The 13,203-nt window shown below is 35.6% G+C and overlaps 1 protein-coding gene across 4 annotated transcripts in view; it reads right to left on the bottom strand.

The window, feature by feature from the left end:
* Positions 1 to 13,203, bottom strand: part of SUGCT (succinyl-CoA:glutarate-CoA transferase) — a 346,592-nt gene that overhangs the window by 200,187 nt on the left and 133,202 nt on the right. For 3 of the 4 annotated variants that reach the window (XM_042044439.1, XM_042044440.1, XM_042044441.1), the window contains one exon: positions 9,307 to 9,404. In XM_042044439.1, the coding sequence (XP_041900373.1) occupies positions 9,307 to 9,404 (98 nt within the window). Of the gene's footprint in view, positions 1 to 935; positions 1,054 to 9,306; positions 9,405 to 13,203 lie in introns of all 4 variants that reach the window. The other variant, XM_042044442.1, reaches the window with a different exon arrangement.

The raw sequence follows: 13,203 nt of genomic DNA, 5'->3' as shown, positions 1-13,203 counted from the left end.
CCCTGCACTTCTTTTTAAGAAAGAGTTTATAAATATCTTCCTGACTCTAAAAAACCAAAATTTTGCATTTAAAGAATAGCCTGAAAATGAAGTCTTTTCAACAGGAGTGTTTATAACCTATATCTGCAGAACCAGTATGCTGCTTCCTGGTGTTGTAGTAAATCTGAATAATTTTCAAGACATACATTCTTCTTCAGTTACATCATTGTGAGTGACTCAATATACAGTGGAGTTGTATATGTATGTTGCAGAACATATGTGTATGTTAAGCAAAATTTCTGTGATTCTATATTAATTTCTACAATTTTAGCTTGTGCTTAGGTTTTCCTTCCTATGTAACAGAAAAAACATGCCACAATTTTGTAGAAAACAAGAGATTGTCTGGTTTTGAAAGTACCTCTTTTGAATGGATCTAACATTTGTCTTAATCTTACTTGTTAATTTATTTGTTGATGGCTGGAGGTAATTCCTAAAAGCTTTCAACCCAAAGAGGTAAGATCCCACATTCTATTATCCTCAGGGACACACACAGAATTTCCTCTTGAAATTGAAACTCTGTATCTAACTCTGATGTAGAATGGCTTCCTTTATTTGTGTTAAAGGGAGGCTGTTGAGAGCATATTGTTAAGTAAACTGCTTAAAACCAAAACAGAACATCACCACTGACAATAAAGGTCTAGTATTCAGATTTTGAGAGGAACAGCATGCAACTATTTTGCTAATTCAACTATGTTTTATATATTGAAGCATCTGCTGTACATCATTAAGGGAGAAATACTGTTTCAAAATCTGATAAAAGATAAGGCCTGGATAAAAAATGTTCATTTTTCCCTCTGATGTCAGCTGTTGATTTTTTTTTATCAACCTGTATGTATTATTCCCTCAACTAAATACAATTTTTGATAATACTTACACAAATAAATACCTTTACTTACAGTGAAGGGCTGATATTCAGGTTGCTAAGTATCCATTAATAACATGCTCAGCACTCCAAAATAACAAGAGAAGACCCTCAACAAAAACTTCCAAGAAGTAGAAGACTGACAGTCTCTCCTGAAAATGAAAGCTCTGTGAGCAGGAATTTAGAAGGTCTGGGCAATCCTTTTTCTCTTAACACATTTCAAAATGTATTTCTGTGCTTTTTCATTGTTTTTTAATAAATATCCTACTTTTTATATTTTTCAGTTAAGAAAAAAAAATTTACTTTCTTTATATATACACATACATAAAAAAAACCACTGATGGAAACACATACAAGGCTAAACAATGGTCCATCTTCCAAACCTGAGCTAGGAATCCAAGACTGTAGAGCATCCAAACTCTGAAACATGACACTTGCAAGAGAATCTTTACCTTGCTTTTACTCAGTGATTTCAGGAGAGCTCAACACTGCAATTCACGCTACAGCTTCATATATTTTCAGATGAGTCCCTTTTCCTATAAAATGTTCCATCTGCTATATTCATATATATATTTAAAATATCACATAAATGCCATCTAAATTACCTATGATTTATTTGTAGAAATGTTTTAAACCTGTAGCTTAGCTTTCTGCAATTATTACCAGAATTTTAGAAGTTCAAAAGGATTTGCTTTTTACTGTACTACTTTGTGGTATGAAGCTCAAATGCAGGCTCTTTCTGAAAACACCTCTGAGAAAGGAAGGACATGTACCCCAATGAAGAACAAAGCCATTGCTAGGATATTTACTGCAAAGTCTGAACTGAGGCTTACTTCCTGAAGAAGTCAAAGTCTCCGTGATGTCTTATTTGCATTTTAAACAGTACTCTAAACCTCCTCTGCACTGAATTACACAGCACTCACAAAGATACTGAAGTTGCAGTATTGAAATGAGGCATCAGATTCCAGAACATTTAACATTAAATACATCTCATGCTTTAAAATATTTTAAGAATAGAAAGTGTGGCATAACCTGAACTAATTGAAATTGGAAGAAATCCAACTAAATATATTTTTCTTCAATTAGTAAATCTAGCAGGCATCATTAAATGAAAACATCTAAATTTAAACTATACACTCAGCAAATTCATCAAAAAACAGCACAATATAAGACAAAAACTCCAAAAGGCAAAATATTAAATATAAAATAAAAAAAGTTTTGCACCTTGTTTTCTTACATAAACTACAAGAGTAGTTTTACTTCTTAAAAAGCAGGATATACATTCCCTTCTGCTTTCTAACAAATTCTAATTTAAAAAAAAAAAAAAGAAGAAGAAGAAATGAATGGATCTTTACATACAAAACAGAAAAAAAAGTCTGCTTGACTTGTGCAAGTTAGATGAAATGGCTTTAATCAGTATATTTTAACAGCACTTGGGTGTGTTTCTAAGTTTCTCATCCTGATAATTATTAATGTAAAATTTGTTTCTTTTTTTTTAGCAATATTTTATCTTTCAATGAAACAAAGACTTCAAAAGCATGAATGAATCCACTTTTTGTGTATTCCATTTTCTATGTTTCCTAGGAAACCTTCAATCTCTCTACATCCCATGTGGAAGGGCAACCATGTTTCTCTAATGAATAAAACCATCCAATTCCACACAAAGTAAGTTTAGAAGAACTACTGAAGCAAAATACTGCTCTTTTCTATAGGAAACTTATGGCAATTAATTTAGAGAAGTAATTTGGACAGCTACCAAATACAGATGGAACAGCAACATCTAGGATTAGTAAGAGCTTTTTACATGCGGTCAATCACAAAAAGTTCCTCTGTTCTTGCTAAAGTCCACAATAGCCTTCCTGTGTTTTCTAGTACAACCCAAATCTGCATTATGGTTTTTGCTTCATTTTGTTCTATCAACAGTCTCTTCCCTCCCAAATATCTACAATATTTTCTCTTTTCACTGCCAAACACCTCTTTAATGGTAGTTAAATGACTAAGAGAGTTTGTAGTTTCTTAGAGTAGTATCTATGGAAGACACTATACAAAATAAACGTTCTAGAAAATATTTGTTTGGAAAATTCAAGGAATGGATCATTATCCTTTAGTGTACAGTGAATATAGAATTAGTGTTTTCAAAGTGAATACTGCAGTATTTACTCAATAGTCTGTATATATTTCTGTTAGCATCTAGTCTCCTCTTACTGATGAATCACTGGGAAAACCAAAACAGACAGAATATTAAAATATTTGGGATCAACATGATTGTACTGACAGACTTTGCTGACAGATATTTCAACTACTTTAAAAGATGCCACATACAGTAGATTTTAAGTGGTAGCTACATAAAATACTATCCAGAGATTTGTAGGTACCACAAATCCACCCTGAAAATTCTTTTATACTTCTGCATACTATAAATATTGCTACCAGTTTAACAGAACTGTTAATAAACCTTCACCTTTATGCACAAAATTTCTGCTAGAGATTAATGGACTTTCTCATTTCTCTATCAAGAGTTGCGTGCTGCCTTAAAACCATACATGATTTTTAAGGAATGGCATACCAGACAGAGGGAAACACATCTGTCTTGTAAAATGTATTTCTTATGGCTACTGACTTAATCCAGCATGTAACAGAACTAGTTCTTTTTGTAGTCAGATAATAAGCTATCCACATTAGAAATATACTACTTTTTCCCAACCTTCCTCTGTTTTACTCAAGTATAAAAGAGGAATGTAACTGTTATAGTTATGACAAAAGAATTGCAAATTAACTGGAAATCAGCTAGGTAAACACGTATCAGTAAAAGCACATTGAGAATGATGAAAAGTTGCATTGATTTTGTTGCTGTTTTTCTTTTCACTCAAGGGGATTAAAGAGCTAACAAGGGTCAGGTCAAAAAGTTCATTTAAAATCAATAAAAAGACCTGCCTTGATTTCAGCAGCCTGAAGTTAGAAATGTATGTCATCAGAAAAAAGATGGCAAGTTCCTTTTCAGAAAGGATGTTGAACTTCACAAGGGTATGAAAAGCTTAGAAGTTTATTAAACAGTGAGAAAAGAACAGAAAAAACACACGTTAGCTTACCCGGTCCAAAAATCAGATGCTTGAAACATTTTGGATCTCTCTCATTTGTATGCACAGAAGTCAGCATAAAACTAATAACAATTTAAAACAAAGCATTTTAAAGCAAACGGTGGCAGTTTGGTAGCTGATATCCATACAGCTCAACCCTCTATGTACTGATGGTGAGGTAGATGGCTGGGGAGAGTAAACCTTACGAGCAGTGCCACACTGAAGTCAATTGTCTTTCAAACTTCAGACACCTGTCTTGCTGAAGCTGTAAACAACCAGACCCTCATTCCTGTAATGTTATCAACAGTGACTTCAGTCAGCAAGGCCCTTGGTTTAGAAAAGGAAATGGTGGGGATAGGGAAGGAGATTTACAGAGACTGGGTGTGTCTCAACAAGGGTGAATTTAACAACGCTCCTGATCAAACAAATTAAACATCTTACAATACTCTTTCCCCTTTAGGAGCCCTCCTCTTCTGTTACTAGGTAGAAACAATTTAGCAACGACTTTATTAACTGAGGATCAAGTTCCTCTGTGTTTCCTTCCTGCTCATTCCTTTTCCCCTCACACTTATATGCGCAGCATGCAGCTGTAGTGTACAGTCAAGAATAAGGGGTTTAAAATGTAAGCGCTAGGAATAGAAGTTTTACTCTGAATCATTTCCAGCCCTAACACCTCTGAGTCTACAATAATTTAGTTAGAGCTGCAGGAGCACTAATCATGCTGAATTTATGTGTTCTTTATGTGGAACTGCTTCAATTTAAGGGCTGAGGGCCTTCCCCCTACACTCATACACCCCCACACACTGTTCCATTTACAGGTTAATTTCCCAAACCTTGGAGTACACATTTAGCTGTCCTGTCTTAAAATGCCTCTACATTACTGAGGTGCATAGTAGGATTAATGGGTAATATGGAGTAATTTGAAGAAGAAGGTCAAGAGATTAAGCCCCCTTTCTCAAAGCAGCTTCTTTTAAAACTGGTATTGTGCTAGCTTTTGCATCTCAAATTTCATGTGCACACTATATATGTGTATCTTGACATATGCATGCATATATACACACATACAAAATCATCTGCATTGTGTCTGATACTATTGTGTTCTAGTGGAAGCAGAAGTAAAAGTGGAAGGGCAGTAAAGAGGGAACAGAGCAACAATTAAAACTTGGTTCTTCTGTTTGTGAGTTAGATGTACATCTAACTCACAAACCAGAGGTTTCCACTGGAAACTTTAAAAACAGAGTGCTCTGTAGTCTGTCAGTTCTCACATGAGCTGTGAGTCTCAGGGGCCTCAGTGGTAGCCATTGAACCTGACCTCCACCCAGGCAGGGTCATTTTAAATTGATGGCACATACACAAGAAAGGAAGGCAGAGGTAATTCGCTTGTATCAGAGTTCTGCTTTCTTGTCATTTGGGGAAAATGTAACCTAAATAGAGAGGAAGACACAGAAGGCAACAATTTTTTTTTTTTTAAGCAAAGACTAGATGTGTAAATGTTAGCAGTGGGAGGAGAAAGAGGAAATAAGACGGAGAGGAGGAATAGGGCCTGTGGGAAGTGGAGGAAGATGATGGGGATATGAAAAAACCAGTATAGAAGAAAGAGGAGTAGAGATGGGAAAGGGACAACACCACCAGTAGCAAAACAAATACAAAATACCCCACAGATCTATATTCTTCTTCACTGTGAATATGCTATGAACCAGTGATCCTTGTAGCATTTTACTCATTTCCCCGTAGACTATGGAACTGAAAAACACTCCATGTCTCAATATGGAACTGTTTTCTGTAATTCCCTCCTCTTGCTTCAGTATGAGTGAGAGCAGGCTGTCTTAGAAGCAGCACACCACTCCACACCACTTCCAGTCGCTTTTATTGGGATCCAACAATCTCTGCAGATATGTGAACTTCCTTACTTGCTGTCCCTCTCTACCTTTCATTTGTGCCCTACAGAGGGAGTTGAGATGTATAGAGAGCAAGTTGGATTGAAGAGATAAGGACAGGCATGCTTCACTCTTCATTTCTGTCATAGAAGAAAGAGGATGAGAAAATTCTTCCTGAAATGAATGGTGCAATTCACACCTTTCAGAGTTGTTTCAAGTTACATATATGTCTGAAGCCATGTTCATCCCCATCTTGTAACCTCACTCAGTTCAGTACGTCTGACTTTGATGAATACATCATTTCACACCTTTCTGAGAAGTCTTCTGTTTAAAGGTCAATTTCTTCTAAGTGCTGCATGATCCCCATGGTTACCTAACTGCCTTGAAATCTGGCATGATTATCAGGTGGTGAGTAGAATTATTGATCTAAATTAGAGGTCACTCGAGTCAAGAATTCCCAAGACATGGCCTTTTTTAAAAAAAAAACAGCATTCCTTAACATTGACAAATTGTCCCAATGTTTCCTTTGTTCACACATCTAGAATAAAACTGTGACCAAAGAGTCTCAGTTGCTCAATTTTTTACTCTAGCTAAAGAAAGTCATCCAGTGTCTCCTTGGTACTCAGAGTTCAGATGCTTTCAAAAATTTCAGCTCCACACATGAAGTGAATTAAATGCTCAAGACTTCAGGGACTTATTGACCCTTTGAGCAGGTCTGAACACCTCCTTCTATTCCTATAAAAAGCCTAGCAAACCCTTTTTCTTAAGAGGAGGAAGTAAAAAATCCTTCTTTTTGCACTTACTAAATGCTCAGAAGTTAGAAATTAATTGCAGGTAGTTCATTTCAAAAATTAAGAAAAGTTGGAAAATAAAAGGTGAAACATAGCTCCAGAAACAGTTCAAAAGGGATAAGAGCAAGGGGACAGGGTAGATAGGTCAATGGAAACCTGCTCTAGGCTCTGGTGGAACCTTGGTTTATTAGAATTATAACAGCATCAAAGGCTTGAAAAAAAACTGTATGCCTATATCTACTGTGCAACAGCAGTTCTATATGCAAGTGACTGCAGAATACCAAGCATCTGCCATACTGCATCTGCTTAAAATACCAATGACTTAGAGGAACAGGAAGGATGTATAAACTGAAAATGGCAGCAGAAGAGTTTGGGGAAAAAAGGAGTGGCTCATCTTAACAAAAGTACTGTACTTCACACAACTGTACTTCATATGCTAGGCTGAGAAAAGCTGTGTCTAAGAATATGTCTTCCAAGCTGCTCCAGCTCATATCTCCACAAATTCTTTTTAAGGTGGACAGCAATACACATACAGTGAGTGAATGGAAGGGTCTGCAGGTGTTTTTTTCCAAGTAATGCACCTTAGGTTTATATTTTCCATGTGCTGGAAGCTGTAATACTATCAAGCAATCAGTGATTAAATTAAGGTATTTTTCAGTGAAATTCTGTCATTACTATTTTGTCATTTCCCTTCATTTCTCAAGGGTTGACATTTTTCAGCACTGAGAAACTATTAATTTAACTCTCTAAGTAACTTCAAAAATAAACCACATATAATTTTACAAAAATCTGTGCATTAGTGAATAAAAGCAAAGTTACCATAGAATGTGTGTGGAAACATATTCAGCTTCAATTAGAATAAAGAAGGTGTTTGTTAAATCTGTGTTTTATAACTGACTGCCAGATGAACTCACTATAATATAACATAACAGAATACATTAGAAATGTCTTCTCCAAAAATGTGTATACATTTACGTATTTGCACATAATGTGCAGAAATTCAGCCTAAATTATAACAATAAAACAGAACACAAGCTAAAAAGAAAAAAGAAGACATAAAGCAGTAATTAGAAGAGCAATAATGTAATCTGATTAACTAATAGCTACAGATATAAAACCAAATTGTAATTCTGGCAATCCAAAGAACAGCTGTTCCTTGAACTTTATCTTCTTGTTCAGAAATTGCCCATAGGAAAAAAATATTACTACATCCAAAATTAACCAGAAGCAACGAGCTATTAAATAACTGATCTATGGATGGCAAAACAGCCTTCTCACAAGGTACCAGAGTACATCAGATAAATGCCATACTAAATGAAGTCCAAGTAATAAGTCAACATGACCCAACTTCAAAACTAAGACTATGCATCAAGAATGTAGGAGCTCAAAAGTAGGTCAAAAGATAAGTTATGGCCTTTCAGGGGCTCAAAACATATAGCAAGAGTGGCCTCATCTGTGCTATCACAATCCATTTGTTATAGGAAGGCAAAAGAAGAGTTCCAAATGTTAATCAAGGACAGTTGCACCATAATTATTCAAAAATGCAGTCACTTGGTACTTCTGTTTTTCAGCAGGGGCAGGACATCTGAAAATGGACAGGTAAGAGAGAGACAAAAGTACAAGTGCAACTGGAAGAGGCAAAATAACTCTCTCTACACTCTTTAATGACTCATGATTCTGGTTCTCAATATCCAAAAAATGTGGGGGGTTGAGAGTGGGGGGTGTGGATGTGCTACTGAAACTCTTTTTCTTGGATGGAATGGAAAAGGGAGGCATCTGACTTAATGCTTCTAAACCCCCCCATTAAAATTGCCTCATTTGTTACACATTTGTTGACAAAGACTAATACTGGCCAAGTGTCAACATGACAGTATGACTTTTCTTGAATCATTGACAACAGTAAATATGCCATCTCTTCTGCTCATCTCCCAAATTATGAGGTGCTGCTGAAGCCACCTTTGGGAAGGTTTACACAGATTATTTTTTCTTCCATTACACCAATTTATCATCCTCTCCATTAAACACAAGAGTACTCCACAGATATAAGGCCTTCTCAAACAGAATGAGGAAGATGACTAAGATATTTTAATCTCTCAAATAAAAGGTTTTTTGAGCTTTCTCTTAAAAAGAAATTTTAATTAACTATTTAATAGGATGATTCCAAAACAGAAAACTAAACACATATCCTTTTGATTTCAACAGGAATGGCCCAGGGAGAATTTGTGGCACCGAGTACCACAATACAGAACCAGCAGTAAGGGAGTAGCAGCAAGTGGAACTCCCTTGGATACAGAAACACTCAGAGAAAACTTTAAAATCCCACAGAAAAAGCAAATGGTGCTTCAAGCATTTTTTTTCCAGGTGCTACATTCATCCAGGAAAGCAGAAAGCACTGGTTTCACTAAAATTCAAGTTAATGTTAAAAAGAAGTTAAAACAGCTTCTGAAAACTTAGATCTGTGGTCTGGCTTCTTTAGTCCACACTACAGTCTGTGTGCAAAAGGCAGAATATTTAACATCAGTAAGCTTTTGTGGTACTTGTTTTAAAAACTAGAGTATCTCAAAAGAATAAAATAGAATTTTCCCATGATGAGAGCTTGCTATACATTATTATTTGCATTAACAGATTAAATATAGATTCTTCCCTTTTAATTAACTTACCGGGTTGACAATATGTCAATGAGCTCTTTTCTGTTCTGGACTCTGAGTGTATTAGTTTTGTATCTGGAATCTTTACTAACTTCAGGCAAATTCAGGATCTAAGTAAAATTAAAGATAAGTAAGAAATGTGCTTGACAGGATTTTTATATATATAGTTAACAAAATAATTACTGATTTTAAAAAATCACTGATTTCCAATAATCGCTACTTATCATCAATCATTTAATATAGATAAACAAAAACTTAATTATTACTTCTTTTTTTAAAAAGCCTTCTGGTTAATGTTACATAACGAGTAAAGGAAAAAGAGAGAAATCCATATGATGATCCATATCTTAGCTGACACTTTCAGGACTAGTCAGGAGAAATTCTTAGCATAGAACACTAAAAAAGTAAGTTATTACCATGGGGTTGGATAGATCTGTGGGATTATTCTGCACTAACTTATATGTCACAGAATAAGAAGTATGTCTGTACTTCATATGCTAGACTGAGAAAAAATATGTCTAAGATTATTTCTTTCCACTTCAGTAATCTCTGTCAAAAAAAAAAAAAAAGTCTTTTTCTATTGAAACATCATTGGTTTTCTTTACTATTTTTTTCCAAAAGAATTAATAAAGAAAAGTGGTAGTATAACCTCTAAGAAAGGAGAAATATAACTTCGATGTGTAACTCCCACCTGCCACATTAGAAATTTAAACAATGTGTGAAGACAATGTGTATTACACTATAAAGGAAATTAAATATGCAGAATGAGTCTTAGAATTTTGTAGTGGCATTCATTAGAAAAAGCAGCTGTGTGGAAAATCAATATAATTTACCTATTTGTGCCACAATGACTTTCTATAGAACATAAATAATCATAATTAAATGTGATTTCTAAAAATACCCCAATTACATCAGCTGCAGAGAAAGGCAGCATAGAATCTTATAAAAAAAGAGGCTGTCACATATTCTTTATGTATTTTTACTCAGTAACACATACTAAAGACCAATTTTTCTTATGATGAGTCTTATAATCATTCTAATCATACTACATTTTTTATAGGGCTATTTCTAAGATGGCTTACAAAAAAAATACAGTGCTTCAAACCTGAAGTTCCTATAGCCCATCATTCTATCTCTGGCTGTGTCTAAGTGCTGATGCTCAAACAGAGTTTAAGAACAGGGCCACTACACACAACACTTCCTTAATCTTCATCCAAACTCCAGTTCTCTTTTGATTAGGACATTTCTGAAGTGAATGTATTTTCTATATATTTAGCAATCATCAATGGATTTATGTTTTATTAACATGTTCAGTCACTTCTTGAATCCATATGCCTATGTACTACCACATTTAAGTGATACATAAGTTGGTGTCAATCTCTCTGATACTTGCTTCAAGCATAACATTCTACTAATTTTCTCTGACACTGGTTTAGATGAAGTCATCATTTAATGACTCCTGACTTTGCTAGAGTGAATAAGGATACAGCTTCCTTTCCAAGTGAATAGCAGCTGATGACATAAAACCATTAGCAAAACAGATATTCTTTCAACAGCTATTTAGAGATACTCAAAACAGATAGTCATCTTTGACATAATTTTCACCTAGAGTGACAAAACTAAACCTTGGAAACAAGGTCTCTGCAAGTTATGCTAGAACAATGGTGATGTTACATAACTCTTCTGCAGATTTTTATCTGCAAGGTAACATAAAATATCAATCTAGCATCTTCCATCAATACTTAATTCACAGCATATTTTCTTTTCCTTCTGCATTTATATCATCTAGTTGATGGAAATCACAATATATCATAATTTAGTGTTAGAAAATAGCTAAATTTTCCTATCTGGACATTTATCAATACTATTGGTACCCCTTAAAATTACTTCCTTTTTTTAGTACTGTTATTTTGGAGTTACACATCACTACTTTAGAAAAAAATCCTGTAGGGTTGTTCTAAGCAAATGATAGTGAATGCTTACATGAGCTTAAAAAAACAAGAAATTAATCCGAAAACTATGGTTCCATTTGATGAGTTATATGAAAAACGGTCATATGGAGTTGCTCACTCTACTGTTTTAATTAATGTTACTGATTTCAGCTTTAACTTAATATCCATCTGTTATAAAGCTGCATGTCTATATATGTTCTCAGGTTTTTTTGTGACTAAAAAATTCACACTTGAGAAGTTATTCATTAATGTACCATTCATCTTTCTGCATCACATTGACAATGTTATTTTCTTTATTTTACTGTGAACATTTGGAATGAAAATGGTGTTCTCTGTTTGAAGCCTTGTTCAAGCTCTAAGATGCACACTCAGAGCTTATGCTCTCTGTGTTTTGTCCTGCAACACTAGCAAAGTACTCTCCTTTGCTGTACACAAAACTTCAGTCTTCTGAAGACTCTTGCTCAGTCTTCCTAATCAGACCAAATCAGCCACAGGTCAGGATGTGCTGTTGTAACACTTGACCACAATGAAATGCATTCCAGCCAGCAGTGTTACAAAGTTTTTTTGCAATTATCCAAGTCCTCAAACAAGCTACAGTTAGTTGTCATTGATTTTGAAAATATCACAGTGAATTATTCCAGATTTTTCTTTCTGCTTGCCCAAAAAGATACAGTTGAAGCAGAATGTTTGCAATTGTTTACAGCTTAATCCAGCTGTTACATCTCTAGACTATGTGTCTTCGGGGCAACAGCTTCCATACAGTCTGTATTTTCAGCACCAACTCAGCTGAGAAAGATTCTCTAAAAGCAATTCCAATGTTTGAATTAGTTGTCTCTGTATTTCCTAAAGTTCACTAGGGTGTTGCAGGCCTTCCTGTAATAAAGTTCTTTTCCTTTATTGGCTTTCCCTCTTCACAGTGTTTTAAATTCCAAATCACCTTTGACTTAGTACAGACCATATCTCTAATGAGTATTCATTCCAGCATTCCACTGACTTCCTCATCATTTCATTTCTGGGCAATTTAATAGTCTTTAGCGGGGGGGGCCGGTTCCGAGTGCAGGGGAGCCGACCGGAGTCACGATACAAACACCGATACGATTTGAGCATCGTGCTCCGCTTTAATTTTCCTTACACCAACTTATATCTACTTTGCAAAGATTCACGCCCTATTCCCACAAGACAGCCCCTAAGTAGCGGGGGAGCCGACCGGTGTATAATTTTGTCAGGATTTTCAAGGCTGCCTGCTGCCAGGTGCCTTTCAAGCCTGTCTGCAGCCTGAGGCCCCTTCAGGGGTTCTTCCGTAGCAACAGCCCTGGGGTGCCCAGACTGTCCTGGGGTATCATAGGCCCCTGTTCCACAAGGAATCCCTCTACAATAGTCCAAATCCATACCTACATTATCTTGATAAGGGTACACATTTATAATGATTAAACAAAAAACCATCAGCCTGCAGACCAGGGCTAATATTCGTCTCACCTAATTTTTGTCCTATACATTCCTATGTCCTATACATCCTATACATTTGTGGTAACACAAACCATGAAAATCTTGCTTTATCTTCTGGGGTTCCATTCACCCCTTAATGATTACAGAGGGAATATGTAGGAACAAGGCACACCATAATTCTCTCAGCTGCACCCTAAAGTCAGGTAAAGTGCATGGTCTAAAACTTTAGTGCCCACTAGTGCCCATATCAAGATGTCAGAACCTACTGAGATGGATCTTCAGCTCTGTCTTGCTCAAGGATGGCAGGATGACAAGCATTTGCTACATAATTCTTCATTTTAGATGACAAAGCACCAAGAAGACAGCTATGTCCTGGGACACTCTGGAAAGATTTCCTTTATGAGATAATGAGTCTTTGATAAAATTGAGTTGTGGCAAGTAGACACTTATTCAGCTATTAGTCTTCATTCATGTGAAGATAATGACCACTGTAGTGGGCAGACACCTTTAC

Source organism: Corvus kubaryi, unplaced genomic scaffold (genome assembly GCF_017639235.1).
Source record: "Corvus kubaryi isolate FWS band 111438036 unplaced genomic scaffold, C.kubaryi_AGA036_p1.0 37398, whole genome shotgun sequence".
NCBI classification, from domain to species: Eukaryota; Metazoa; Chordata; class Aves; order Passeriformes; family Corvidae; genus Corvus; species Corvus kubaryi.
The sequence above is the reverse complement of the archived record's forward strand: the minus strand, read 5'-3'. Positions and strand labels throughout refer to the sequence as shown.